The 15,577-nt window shown below is 44.7% G+C and overlaps 1 protein-coding gene across 1 annotated transcript; it reads left to right on the top strand.

Annotated features, from left to right (window-relative positions):
• The first annotated feature begins 1,203 nt into the window (after positions 1 to 1,203).
• Positions 1,204 to 11,224, top strand: ccdc3a (coiled-coil domain containing 3a). Its single transcript, XM_075471245.1, has 3 exons — positions 1,204 to 1,931; positions 2,021 to 2,198; positions 8,788 to 11,224. Exons 1-3 carry the CDS (start codon positions 1,477 to 1,479, stop codon positions 9,091 to 9,093), a joined length of 939 nt encoding a protein of 312 aa, XP_075327360.1. The 5' UTR covers positions 1,204 to 1,476; the 3' UTR covers positions 9,094 to 11,224.
• The last annotated feature ends 4,353 nt before the right edge of the window (positions 11,225 to 15,577 follow it).

The raw sequence follows: 15,577 nt of genomic DNA, 5'->3' as shown, positions 1-15,577 counted from the left end.
TCTAGAAAATATTGATTTCCAAATATTAATTTTCATAATTTTCATAACTTTTGCCTTAAAAACCCCAATTATACCCATAACTCCCCTTACTCCACTCTCACCTCCTCTTCCCTACCCCTAGCCCTCTAACCCTTTCTGTGATACACAGAGCTTTTTACTTCTGTTACATCTTTAATCCCCCTTTAAACCTGGAACAAGCCCCCCACAGAACATAAAACCCCCCCACAGAACATAAAGCCCCCCACAGAACATAAGCCCCCCCACAGAACATAAACCCCCCCACAGAACATAAAGCCCCCACAGAACATAAGCCCCCCACAGAACATAAGCCCCCCCACAGAACATAAACCCCCCCACAGAACATAAAGCCCCCACAGAACATAAAACCCCCCCACAGAACATAAAGCCCCCCACAGAACATAAGCCCCCCCACAGAACATAAACCCCCCCACAGAACATAAAGCCCCCACAGAACATAAGCCCCCCACAGAACATAACCCCCCCCCACAGAACATAAAGCCCCCCACAGAACATAAAGCCCCCCCACAGAACATAAAGCCCCCCCACAGAACATAAGCCCCCTCAGTGACACCCTGACCGGGCCTCGGGTCTCACTCATTAATGCCGCTCAGTCCGTTAAAAATGCTTTGATGTTGCTGCAGAACTCAGTGGAACCCGGTGGAAGTGCCCTTTAATGCCTCCAGCACCGCACAAGAAATCAGAATTCCAGAGAAACACTTCAGGAATCTCAGAGCCTTAAAAGATCCTTAACAAGCTAAAAGAGCCATAAAATCCTCCAGGGTTCGCATAGCTACAGCCTTTTCCTGTCTCCCTCTGTGTGAAGGAGCAGTTTTACCCTTTAACCGCCCTAAAAGGAGCAGTTTTACCCTTTAACCGCCCTAAAAGGAGCAGTTTTACCCTTTAACCGCCCTAAAAGGATGGAACTCCCCCTGTAATAGCTCCCTACATACTGTAGCTTCACTTCCTTTAGAAACCAGATAAATCCTTAATGACTAACCCCATATTTCAGATTCATAATTCACATTTGTTAAAGGACTGCTACATTTTTAGGTTATGTTTGGATTAATAAGCACGTTTTTCTTGGTAGTTTGGCGGTATTAACATTGATGTTGTATCCTTCCGCCTCACAGCTTCAGGTGGACCGCCTCTGGGAGAGTGCGCATATCTGAGATGCGCATCGGTCCGTGCACGCAGCACGGGCTGCAGCTCAGACACCGTCAGTCAGAGCAGCAATGAGCAGCAACAGGGTTAGGGTTTCTGAGGTTCTGGAGTTCTGGACTATTTAAACTCCTGGGAGGTCAGATGCTCCGACTGTATCTAAGTGTTGTTCGTGGAGAAACGGCTGTAAAAGGCGCATTCTGCTGTTTTTGGGTAACTCACGCGCATCCTCACGCGCTGGATATATTTTCATGCTTATTGGAGACTTTGTCTTCCTTCCAGATAAAGAAGTGAAACATGGTCACGTGGTCCGGGAGGATCCGGGAGCTTCCCAGGATGTTTTCCACCGCTGTCCTCCTCGCGACGCTCGGCGTCTTTGCGCACGTGGACACCTTTACGCGCGGCTGCCAGCTGCCCTCCGCGTGGCGGCCGCTGAGCGAGGGCTGCCGCGCGGAGCTGGCGGAGATCATCGTGTACGCGCGCGTCCTGGCGATCCACCGGGAGCCGCTGGGCGCCTGGGCCGGGGCCGGGGCCCCCGGGGCCGGCAGCCGGTACAACGCGCTGCCCTTCGGCTATGAGGGCGCGGAGGACGGGCTGCTGTACTCCGCGGAGGTGGAGCTGCTGTGCGACCAGGCCTGGGGCGGCATGCTGGAGGTGCCCGCCGGGTCCAGGCTCAACCTGACCGGGATGGGGTATCTGCCCTGTCAGTCCCACAGCGTGATGGAGAACTACTCCTACTTCTTCTTCCTCAGGTGAGAAGCACCGGACACCAGCCGCCAAGCCTTAGCTAACCCCCTAACCCTTAGTGGCTAAGGTGACTTCTCCTCCTTTTCTCCTGCAGGATGGATGAGAACTACAGCATCCTTCCTCATGGCGTAAACTTCCAGGACGCCATCTTCCCCGACTCCGCAGAGAACCGGCGCACCTTCTCCAGCCTGTTCCAGTTCTCCAACTGCTCCCAGGGGAACCAGCCGTTCCACAGCTTCAGCCCCGAGTGGGACGCCCAGGAGGACAGCAGGGTGAGGTTTACCGGGGGGGGGGGGGGGGGGGGGGGGGGGGGAATTGGGCAGCAGGGTGAGGTTTATCCGGGGGGGGGGGGCAGTAGGGTGAGGTTTACCCTGTGGGGGGGGGGCAGCAGGGTGAGGTTTACCCTGTGGGGGGGCAGAGAAATGGGCTGATTGAACCCAGAGAGGTACCCTAACCCTCTGTTTTGACATTTGTTCCTCTGAGAGGACGTAAACAAACCTGAAGCAGAGGGTTCGGGTAGTTACCCTAACAGATGCTGAACCAGCTGCTGCAGCTTTGTTGTGACTGTTGGGCTCAGTGTTTGTGCAGCAGGGTCGTGCACGTGTGTGTGTGTGTGTGTGTGTGTGTGTGTGTGTGTGTGTGTGTGTGTGTGTGTGTGTGTGTCAGGAATCTGGTGATCAGTGGAACAAACTCTCCTCTCTGGCACTGTGCAGAGTTATAAGCACAATCTGATTGATCTGTTGGAAACAAAACTAAACTAAACTAAACTAAACTAAACTAAACTAAACACACATTAAACAGTGTTTTGTACTCTGATCAGATTCAGTTTTGGACTCGGGCTGATTGGACTCTGAGGTCAGAGATCGAACAGCATCGACCCAAAGCTGTGGCAGTTTGTTCTGGATGTTCATCCCCTCCTCTCACTGAGCTGAGCTGCTCACACTTCAGTTATCAGAGCATTGATCAGTGAATCAGAGCATTGATCAGTGAATCAGAGCATTGATCTGTTAATCAGAGCATTGATCTGTTAATCAGAGCATTGATCAGTTAATCAGAGCATTGATCAGTGAATCAGAGCATTGATCTGTTAATCAGAGCATTGATCAGTTAATCAGAGCATTGATCAGTGAATCAGAGCATTGATCTGTTAATCAGAGCATTGATCAGTGAATCAGAGCATTGATCTGTTAATCAGAGCATTGATCAGTTAATCAGAGCATTGATCAGTGAATCAGAGCATTGATCAGTTAATCAGAGCATTGATCAGTGAATCAGAGCATTGATCAGTGAATCAGAGCATTGATCAGTTAATCAGAGCATTGATCAGTGAATCAGAGCATTGATCTGTTAATCAGAGCATTGATCAGTTAATCAGAGCATTGATCAGTGAATCAGAGCATTGATCTGTTAATCAGAGCATTGATCAGTGAATCAGAGCATTGATCAGTGAATCAGAGCATTGATCTGTTAATCAGAGCATTGATCAGTGAATCAGAGCATTGATCTGTTAATCAGAGCATTGATCTGTTAATCAGAGCATTGATCCATTAATCAGAGCATTGATCAGTTAATCAGAGCATTGATCTGTTAATCAGAGCATTGATCAGTGAATCAGAGCATTGATCTGTTAATCAGAGCATTGATCCGTTAATCAGAGCATTGATCAGTTAATCAGAGCATTGATCTGTGAATCAGAGCATTGATCGGTTAATCAGAGCATTGATCTGTTAATCAGAGCATTGATCAGTGAATCAGAGCATTGATCAGTTAATCAGAGCATTGATCTGTTAATCAGAGCATTGATCAGTGAATCAGAGCATTGATCTGTTAATCAGAGCATTGATCCGTTAATCAGAGCATTGATCAGTTAATCAGAGCATTGATCAGTGAATCAGAGCATTGATCTGTTAATCAGAGCATTGATCTGTTAATCAGAGCATTGATCCGTTAATCAGAGCATTGATCAGTTAATCAGAGCATTGATCTGTGAATCAGAGCATTGATCGGTTAATCAGAGCATTGATCTGTTAATCAGAGCATTGATCTGTTAATCAGAGCATTGATCCGTTAATCAGAGCATTGATCAGTGAATCAGAGCATTGATCAGTGAATCAGAGCATTGATCAGTTAATCAGATCATTGATCAGTGAATCAGAGCATTGATCCGTTAATCAGATCATTGATCAGTGAATCAGAGCATTGATCAGTGAATCAGAGCATTGATCAGTTAATCAGAGCATTGATCAGTGAATCAGAGCATTGATCAGTGAATCAGAGCATTGATCAGTGAATCAGAGCATTGATCAGTTAATCAGAGCATTGATCAGTGAATCAGAGCATTGATCAGTTAATCAGAGCATTGATCAGTGAATCAGAGCATTGATCAGTGAATCAGAGCATTGATCAGTTAATCAGATCATTGATCAGTGAATCAGAGCATTGATCCGTTAATCAGATCATTGATCAGTGAATCAGAGCATTGATCAGTTAATCAGAGCATTGATCAGTGAATCAGAGCATTGATCAGTGAATCAGAGCATTGATCAGTGAATCAGAGCATTGATCAGTGAATCAGAGCATTGATCAGTTAATCAGAGCATTGATCAGTGATCATATTTGTGACCAAATCCTCTGAACTTTCTCCTGAGAATCTCCAGAGTTTTGAGGACATCTGAGGACGACCCTAAAGATAAACCAACAGAACGACCAACATCTGTTCACACATTTTCCAAGCTTACTCCGAACTATCTGCTGACTGATTTCAGTCTAAACAGGAGGAATCAGATCTGGCTCTTACAGGACAGCACTGTGGATATTTCAAATAAAAATACCTCGATTTGTTACACCTTTGACAAACAGTTGCTGAGGGGTTGCATGTAAATCTTATAAAATGTTTTAACTGGTGTTACTGGGCTCTCTTGACTTATAAACGATTCAAACCTTACTTGATCTTATCTAAGTTCTTATCTAAGTGATCTCCTCAGACCTCAGAGACTTGTGTTAAGCAGCATCATTAGAATCATTCAAACATTCATACGGAGCTTTGCTTCTTTTTAAATAGATTTCATTCGTCCTTTTGATACATTTTTATGTCGTTTGTTTCTCAGAATCACTGAACACAAACGTTAGCATCATCAGCAGACGTCATGGCTCCATGTTCAGTGTCAGGCAGAAAAGTGTCAGAGGTGCAGTAGTGACTTCCTCCTGTAAGCATGAGGTCAGAGGTCAGCAACACGGGGGTTAAAGACAGTGTTCATTTGGAGGATGAGCTCTCAACCCTGAGGCAAAACAAGTCCAAACAGGTGTTCTGGGTGTTTGTGCGTGAGAAAGAACTGATGGACCCTCTTATTTCTCAGTTATTTGTCTGGCAGCATCGGCCTCTGTGTGCTTTTATGTTTTTAGAATATTTAGAGTTTAAACACAAAATAAATCCCTTAAAATGGAGGTGGTTTTCAGCTTTAAACAGACCTTTAATTATCCTATGAGTGGCACTCAGGTCCGTCCTTATCAGTAAGCCCACTTTAACAGATTTATTTCATACCAGAGCACATCTGGCTGGTTTTACTTTATAGGTCACAGTAGCATTGAGCCAAACAGATGTCCTCTGTATGTGTGCATGTTCATGATTTAACTGGAATATTCCAGCTCTAACTGCCGTGTCAACACCTTTAAAGGTTTTGTGGGACTCATTAACATTTTATGTGGATGCTCAGAGGACATGTGGCCGGTTTCTCTCAGCAGTGAAACCCCAAAGGTGGGGAAGAACAAGATATGAGGCGGTGATAATGTAAAACCTGCAGAGGCAGAGGACAAATGTCTCCCTGTGGCTCTCCCCTTTGTTCTTTTTTATCTCTTCATCTCTCTTTCGCTAACCTCCCCGCCCACCGAACACAAAAAACAAATAAACCCTGAAGAAGAAGAGGAACAAACACCTGGCTTCTCTTTAACTTATGAAGAAGATCCAGCTGCTAATTTATTTAATGAACAGATACAGACCAACACTGTGGTCTGAAGTGCTGGACATCTGAGAAATGATCCCACTTTAGGTCCCACCTGGCTCTTTTGCAGCAAAATGTTCCACTATGTTCAACAATAAGCCACAAAGCTTTACTCTCTGTTGTTGGATGCTGTGGAGGTTGAGTAGGTTTAACAGAATCTTTAAACTAACTACACCTCACCAAACATGAAAAGAACGACTGCACTACTTCTCTTGTAAATCTGATTTACAGGTTTATCATAACAAAAAAAGAGAGAAAACAGGGTAGAGTTAGGGTAACCTAACCCTAAGGTAGTATACCCTAACCCTAAGGTAGTATACCCTAACCTAAGGTAGTGTACCCTAATCCTAAGGTAGTGTACCCTAACCTAAGGTAGTGTACCCTAACCCTAAGGTAGTATAATCTAACCCTAAGGTAGTGTACCCTAACCCTAAGATAGTGTACCCTAACCCTAAGGTAGTATACCCTAACCTAAGGTAGTATACCCTAACCCTAAGGTAGTGTACCCTATCCTAAGGTAGTATACCATAACCCTAAGGTAGTGTACCCTAACCTAAGGTAGTATACCATAACCCTAAGGTAGTGTACCCTAACCTAAGGTAGTATACCATAACCCTAAGGTAGTGTACCCTAACCATAAGGTAGTATACCCTAACCTAAGGTAGTATACCCTAACCCTAAGGTAGTATACCCTAACCTAAGGTAGTATACCCTAACCTAAGGTAGTATACCCTAACCTAAGGTAGTGTACCCTAACCCTAAGGTAGTATACCCTAACCTAAGGTAGTATACCCTAACCCTTAGAGGTGAGGACTTCAGTCAGGCTGGCTGACATGACCTCAGTTTTTAGCTTTGTACCAAGCACAAATATACAAAAATGACACCTATCTTCTCTAAGTGTATTTATTGTACTATTGTACTATTAATCAGCGAATGTGGGACAATATCTGATGAATATAAGTCTAATACTTTAATTTTAGCTAACCTTTTGGATTCCACTGGGTTTCTTTGCTCCAAAATGCTCTATGATCACCACCAAGCTGCTGTTTTAGTACCACAGTGGATTTATCAGAATGTTTCAATCACTGTAATAAGGCTGCCCTATGATAATGAGAAGTTAATCTGAACGATAAAGTTACCAAATCAACAAGCTAAAAGACAGTAAAAATCCTTCAAAGAGTTAAGGGCAACTGTGTCATGATTGTAGCCCATTTTATGTAAAATTATTGTTAAATAAATAAACTTTGTGGAGTTCCCCACCAAAAGTTAGTTTTGGACACAGGTAAGCTGTCTGTCTCATGCTCTGTCTCTTTGTGCTTCACTCGTCTTTACATGTCCTCCCAGCACTGTTTGTACAGATGACACTTAACAGCAGGCAGGTAGCAGCCGGATGTTTTGACAGGTGGCGTGAGTCTGGGAGTCGGAGGCCTCCAACGGAGCATCTTCCTGTGAGCTCAACAAAGGTTTCAAACTGGAAAAAATGTTAAGAGAAAATATTAAATGATCTGGATTTTAATTTATCCATCCATCCATTTTCTATACCCGCTTAATCCAACTGTCGGGTCGCGGGGGGGCGGGGCCTAGCCCAGTGGTCATTGTGTGAGCGGCGGGGTTCACCCTGGAAGGGTCGCCAGTCCATCACAGGGCCGAATTTTAATTTAGTCCACGTGAATCAGAAGAAACAGACTTTTTCTAATGTGGTTTTGTTTTTCTGTTCAGTAAGTAAAATGTTATCTGAAAATGTATAAATACGCTAAACCACCTAACTTTGTTATAAATGGCTGCTTCCACACTTTAGTCTTTGAACATAGTAAACAAAAAGGGACGATGGGTTAATTAGTGAGCTTTAAGCGCTGGGAGTAAAATATATTTGGACGTCAGAGAAACTCTGCTGGCTAAACCCAGCTCTATCCAGAGATTGGGCTAGGCTAATGCAGTCCTTCCCAGCTTTTAGCTCTGTCGCTAACTCACAAGTGCACAAAAATTTCTGACTCATGTATCTCAAAACTGTCGGGCTATCTTACTGCATGAAGATCACAGTTATTAAAATAACCACAACATCAGGACTCAAAGTGAAAAACAAAATGTGCATTTCTTTACAACTTCTTCTGTGCTTGGGCAACACACAGACTCGTGCAACAGCATTTAAATGATCTCGGTTAACAATGAAAATAGTGTGTTTATTTTCAGTGTGACAAATATTCTATGATAACTCTATGATAACTTTATGATAACTCTATGATAACTTTATGATAACTCTATGATAACTCTATGATAAATGGTTTTGCATTTAAACAATAAGTGAGGCAAATGGAACATCAGCTCAGGTGAGCTGGAAAATGATGGCCCTTGTAATGTATGTGTAGGTATAGCCTCGTTTCCACTGTCAGTACGGGTTGGGTCGGGTCGCTTCGTATCGGTACGGTACGGGTCGCTTTGGGGTCAGCTTTGCGTTCCCACTATACAAAGTGGACCTTTCTCCCCAAGGGAACCGGTCCTGTGTGCTCGGTACCCGAAGCAGAGGGGTTACAGAGATGGTAATGGGTTCCATGGTAACGGGTTCCATGGTAACGGGTTCCATGGGACGCTTTGGTGGTAGTGGAAACACTGAAATAAGCCAACCGTTCTGAACCGACCCGGTACCCGTACCATACCGTACTCCTTCCTTCCTTTAACCATGTAAGGTTTGTTAAAGATGAAACATCGTCACAATAACAGCACCGAGAATAACTCGTCTCCAGGTGGCTGCTGGGAAATCCAATCACCAATGTTCCCACTCTGCATAACCATCAGTTTCACAATGGTTTAATTTTCCTGTTCAGAAAACAACGCTTCCAACCCTCTCCTGTCTTCCTTCCTGCAGTTGCTGTGCTCCTCGGTGCAGGTGGCGCTGTTCGAGGAGGAGGAGCGTGGCCGGAAGCTGCAGGAGCGCCTGGTGGCCGCCGAGAGGAGGAACCACCAGCTGAAGGAGCGCGTGAGCAAGGTGAAGCGCTCCCTGAAAAAGGCCCGCAAGGCTGCACGCAAGGCGGAGCAGGAGGCCCGGGAGCTGGGGCAGAAACTGAAGGCCGCCGAGAGGAGGGCGGGGCATCACCTCAACGCCATCACGCAGGAGGAGCCTCAGCCCGGCGGCTACACCAGCGCTGCGATACGAGAGAGGATGCAGCTTTAAGTCTGACCTCCAACCGAGACTGAAATGTGCGGAGGGAAGGACTGCAGGGCGGTCTTTGTGCAGGGGACAAACAAACATGAGTAAACACACTTATTAGTCAACATAAAGTGCTGGTAGATAAACTGCTATCGCTCTCTTTTGTAACCTTAGTGGCAACAAAATATTAAGTTTGATTCCAAGTCATCAGAGAAAAGTTTACTTAAGAAGAATCCAACGTTTGTTGTATGGATTCTTCTTGTTGCACATGAAGAGGTGCTCATCCCTGGGATGCCCTCGGCTCCGGTTTAATTACCCCGATGTGAGCAGAAGTAACGGCTGGGATCGTGTCCAAAGTCCAGACTGTTGGTTCAGCTCCTAAACCTTTAAAAGACCTACACAGATAACATGATCTAACAATTCAGTTAAAGGGTCACAGCCTCGTTGATTTCATTCTTTCATTATCTTTCCTCTTGGGAATTTTCTCAGGAGAAGGACACCTGTGTTTACCAGGTGGGAACTGGAGGAGTGACGTACTTTAGAAATGAAAATCAGTTAAATGAGGAACTTTCAGACAAAGGGGAACTAAATAAATACCAGGGTTGCGTTTCCGGGGGTTTTACACCTCAGACGCCCTGATATCTGCTCCCAGGAACAGGAAGAAGGAGTTTCACACAATATGTCACCTTTAAGAACTGTTTAATATAGAGGTGGCGCTTAGTGATGGTTCCAAGGGTCTTTGTAATGGCGGGTTCCAGTTCTGCATTCAGATTCACCCTGAAGTTATGTCACGGATCGCTCATTTTGTTAGAGCTCCCACTCTGAGGTAAAAGCTACAAAAAGACCTGATAAAAGGTGTTAACAAAAAAGAGATAATCATAATAATAATAATGTTTGCTTGAACAACAGTTATTTCCTTAAAAATGTGACAAAGACATAAATTGATGGTGAGTTCAGGCTTCACCAAACCGATGTGTGCAGAAACAGAATTTGACTCTCAGTCTAAGATATTCATTAATTTCACTGCTGTCTGATAACACTGTTCAGATTAGATTTCAGCCTTTTCTAGCTGTTTGATGTATGAATAAAGTATCTTATCTATCTATCTATGGCGTTCCAGATTCCCTAACTAACTGCTACAGGGTATCCACCGGAATCTGACATAAGTCAAGTCTATACAGATATTTGGGCCAGCATACCTGTTTTATTAGAGTCTGAGGAATGGAGCAGCACAGTCCCCCATTCCTTCTGGTTGTTCAGTCAGGCCTGAGAGCACCAGAAGAAAGCAGCCACCTCCTATTTAAAATGATCGTACAGCTTTCTGTAACTAAACTGACCCTTACCCCAACCCTTACCCTAACCCTTACCCCAACCCTTACCCTAATCCTAAACTGACCCTGACCCTGACCCTAACCCTAACCCTAACGCACTGCACGACTTTACAAGTGATCTTAATGTTGTCGACAGTTTCAGGATGATATCAGATAGAGTCTCAGGGAGTTGTTTGGTTTAAGGTGGTCATCAAACTCAGTCCAGACTGTTCAAGATCAAACATGTTTAATATCCTCATAAGTCTTGTTTTATGCACATTGTGTCCATTCAGTGATGCATTCTGCATTTTAAAGCCACAGGAGGCAGAAAAACGCCCCAAAGGAGGAGCGACTGACTGCATTATGGAAACAGCAGGAATGTCTATGAGCTTTTATCTGCACTTAAACATGCAGCTGAGGCTAAAATCAGCCGACTTCATCGCTGTTAAAACAGGGCTCAGTAATACAGGGTTTGTTTACCATGCAAAGCTGTAGGGGGAGCTCCGTAGAAAATAGGCGACAGTCTAGCCAGACTGTCGTAAACCCACCAGAGGCAATTTACGGTTTATTTTTCAAGACTCTGGCAGAGAGTTGGAGAAGACGACGGAGGTTTGCGATGTCTAACCTGCACACGGCAACTGCTCAACATTTGTCTATATACTAGCAGCTACATCCACTGATGAAAACGGTGGTTAGCTCAATGGCTGCTAACCAAACATCGTTTTCACAAGTTTTGACTTGGAAAATGTAACGATCACCAAAAAGGTTCAATAGCTCCACATTTACCATGTCTAGGAAAAAAGCTTTAGAACTTAGGTTCTAAATATGATCATAATGTACTTACGATTGCAATAAAAAACGAGCCACTTCGGCATCAGTTTTGAATCCTTCCCTTCTTTGAAGCTCACGCCATTCGGTGAACGCCGGACCGATGTTCACCTCTAGAAGCTAACCGCATTCAATTTAGCCGTCGACAGCTAATGGAGAGGGGGTGTGTCTATCAGGCTACCTGGCTCGGCTCAGAGCCCTTTACGACCTGCCGTGAAGCAGTAGTTCTCGGCTCTCGTGTGTCGCGAGACTTCCAGAGCTAAACAAAGCACGCGGCGCCACAGGCAAAGTTGCAAGCGCTGTTTCGGGCTAGGGCCACCAGATGGAGATGGAAATGTCACCGTTTTCATCAGAACGGGTCAGCCAAGCAAACTGATGATTGCCAAGCAATATTATGACCATGAAAAAGTTGCATAGCATGTCTTTAAGAAGTTCCACCAGGTGCATGATGGGAAATAATCTCAGAGTCTAGTTATGGCCTTACAGATGGTGACCCTGTAAGATCTGGAGTCTTTGAAAAATCTTTAGTCTGTAACTAAAAACTCAGAGTTTGAGTTCAGATGTGAGAAGATGTCAGGAGTTCTTATCAAAGCCGTCTGTGTTTGGGAGGCTTCAGAAAAGACAGGATACATCAGCATATATGAGAGAATATTCCTGTATGATGGATTATTCTGCATATAAGATTTAATTTGGATGAACATCACTGTGTCATGACGGAGATTATTAAGATCTGGGTCAGTGGAGGAAAAATAAATAGAGAAGCAGAGAGAGTAAAGAGAGGTGGAGGCTGCAGAGTGTGTGTGTGTGTGTGTGTGTGTGTGTGTGTGTGTGTGTGTGTGTGTGTGTGTGTGTGTGTGTGTGTGTGTGTGTGTGTGCATGTGTCTGGTCCACGGAGTGAGTGGAATGTGTTTGTGTGGGCAGCAGCGCTCTAAAACAGCAGGACGTCGCTGAAATGTTCCTCCGACTCGAACTGGAAAACGCTGCAGGAGGCGAGTGGTCATCACATCATGAGACCTGACTGAAGGAAAGGCAAACAAGTCTCTGATTTACAGCGTAACCGGTCCATGATGAGGAGGTGAGGATGGAGCAGGGCTGAGTTATGACCTGCAGCTGGTGATAAATTACATGTTGAAACAGCAAAGCAACACAAACATCTTCCTTTCCTGTTAAAAACACTTCAGTGAATCAACCTCAAACAACTATTAAGTCTTATGTTTGATGTCTGAAGATTTTAAAGAAGCTGCCCTGACTCTATGACATCATTATATTAAAAAATATATGTCAACAGAAAATAAGTGATGTGAGAATCCATAGAAATGTGTTGTTTGAGCTACGAAACCTTTGATTCTGACACAAAAAAATCCCAAATGAAAGAACCACAGTAACTAAATGTTTCAGTTTGACCCTGGTGTTTGCTTCCATTCAACTGAATTCTGCATCATATCAAACCTCAAAGACATTAAATGTGGTCATACTGTATGTAACTTCATGGTGAGATAAACCCCGAACCCTAACCCAGTGATAAATCTGTTGCTGGGTTAATAAGAACATCTTCTTTGGGCAGGCATCACTCGTGCTGACTCTTACATTCCCACCTCTCCTCTGGGTGCGTTATCTGGTTGTTTCAGACATCTGTCTGTAATTAGTTTTATGGAAAACAGAATAACAAACCTTCTGAGGAAGGCCTGCAGCAGCAGAGAGGCTGAAGATGAGCAGGGTCGGTTACAGTCGGCCGTATAAGAGATGAGGAGAAATCTGTTTAAGAAGCATCTATGGAGCTGTGAGCGGTGGAGAAAGCTCAACATCAGCGTCAGCAAGCAGAGCTTTCTCTGTGTAAATGCTTGGAATTTATCATTATTCATCAACAGAAAAGTAACAGTGTGGATATCAGAGTATAAATTATTTGGATTTTGAATGAGCTGAGTCCTCTTCTGTGGAAAATCTCCAGCTGAGACGGCAGAAGTGGGATGAGCTGAACCACAGGAAACTCAGCAAAGGACCAATATTAGCTTATCTGTGATGAACAAATGCTTCAAGCTAATGTGGCACAGCCAGGAAAAGTTTCTTCACTTTATATCATCAAAAAGAAAAAGCCTTCAAAATTAGATTGCTTTTTATAATAAGCAGTGAGTTAGTAACTGGAGCAGAAAGAAGTCACAGCTTTCTCTGCTTCCTGCTGATAACATGCCTTCCCTTCAGAGCCAAGATTAAAACTGCAATATGATGAAGTGCAGAAGAAAGTTAAAGGAAGATCTACTGAAATATAACATATCAGTTACTGTGCACTGTTCATGTTAATATTTACTAATTACAACAAACCTAGAGTTGAGGGTTACAGGGATGTCGTTAGTTTTGCGTTTACTGTCTGAGCTCTGAGGCAGATTATAATTCCAGCATCAAACACTCAGAGAGGAACTGAAGCAGCTTTAAGGTGAATATCTGCTCTGAGCTCCTTTCTCCTCCAACACAGCCTGAACCCTCTCAGACCAGCTGTCTGTCCTTTCTTTAAGGAGTCTTCAGGAACAGTTCTCCAGGCTTCTTGAAGGACATCCCAAAGCTCTTCTCTGGATGTGGGCTGCCTTTTGTTCCGTTCTCTGCCAACATGATCCCACACTGCTTCAGTAATGTTGAGCTCCGGGCTCTGGGGAGGATTCATCCCTCCATCAGACCTGCTGCCACTGATTTTCACCCCACTTCTTGTGTCCTTTGGCCCAGCTCAGCCTTTTCTCCCTGTTTCCCTTCCTTAAGAACGGCTTCTTGACAGCCACCCTTCCATGGAGCCCATTTCTGATGAGGCTTGGGCCAGCAGCAGATGGATCAGCTGAAGGTCCAGATGCATCTCTCAGCTCCTGTGTCAGGTCTTTGCTGGATGTTTTCCTCTTTCTTAAGGACATCACTTTCAGATCCTGTTCATCTGCTGTAGATAGTTCTTTAGGCCTGACACTTCTTCTTTTGTCCTCCACTTGTCCAGTTTCCTCAGATGTTTTAAGGACACACTGCACACCATGCTGAGATATGCCAAGTTTTCAGCTAACAGCTCTTTGGGAATCACCTTGTTGCTGCAGAAATCCTGTTTTCTGTATGTCACACTGTGTTATCTTTGCTGTTTTTCTAAAGAAATGGGAACAAATGATGCGTCTCTGTGACAGGCTGCTGGGAACAAAGTGCCTAAAGATCCAGTTTAAAATGAGTTCTTTGCTGAGTTGGACACAACACTGGTTCATCCCTTGAGTTAGGAGCCTTTTTTTGTAATTATGTAATGTCTTATATATGTCTGCACCCTTGCTTGCAAGTTTGATGTGATTCTCAAAATCTATAACTGATCTTTTACTCTTGAAGCTTTTTTAATGAACTCATCCAGTTTGATTGAGGACCGAACCCAAGAGGAGTGTACATGTCAGCACAGTGCACATAGCACTCAATGTGTTATTTTAGCCAACATCTGTGTGCTGCATGTTAGCTGTTTGACCCTTCTAATGTTTTCCAGCATTTGGTAATAAAGACATGTGCCCCAAGTGTTCGCAACATCTGTCTGCCAAACATCTGCTGTAAGCCACTTTCAGGTTAAATGCTGGTCCCCAATGGTAAAGAGTGCCTTATCAGACATGCATCCGTACCAACCTGCATCCATACCAACCTGCATCCATACAAACATGCATCCATGCCAACGTGCATCCATACCAACATGCATCCTTACCATCCTGCATCCATACCAACCTGCATCCATACCAACCTGCATCCATACCATCCTGCATCCTTACCAACCTGCATCCATACCAACCTGCATCCGTACCAACCTGCATCCGTACCAACCTGCATCCATACCAACCTGCATCCGTACTAACCTGCATCCATACCAACATGCATCCTTACCAACCTGCATCCGTACCAACCTGCATCCGTACCAACCTGCATCCTTACCAACCTGCATCCTTACCAACCTGCATCCATACCAACCTGCATCCGTACCAACCTGCATCCTTACCAACCTGCATCCATACCAACCTGCATCCGTACCAACCTGCATCCTTACCAACCTGCATCCATACCAACCTGCATCCATACCATCCTGCATCCATGCCAACATGCATCCGTACCAACCTGCATCCATACCATCCTGCATCCATACCAATCTGCATCCGTACCAACCTGCATCCATGCCAACATGCATCCATACCAACCTGCATCCATACCAACATGCATCCTTACCAACCTGCATCCGTACCATCCTGCATCCGTACCAACCTGCATCCATACCAACCTGCATCCGTACCAACCTGCATCCGTACAAACCTGCATCCTTACCAACCTGCATCCGTACCAACCTGCATCCATACCATCCTGCATCCGTACCAACCTGCATCCGTACA

The sequence above is a fragment of the Odontesthes bonariensis genome, chromosome 8 (genome assembly GCF_027942865.1).
Source record: "Odontesthes bonariensis isolate fOdoBon6 chromosome 8, fOdoBon6.hap1, whole genome shotgun sequence".
NCBI classification, from domain to species: Eukaryota; Metazoa; Chordata; class Actinopteri; order Atheriniformes; family Atherinopsidae; genus Odontesthes; species Odontesthes bonariensis.
The sequence above is the reverse complement of the archived record's forward strand: the minus strand, read 5'-3'. Positions and strand labels throughout refer to the sequence as shown.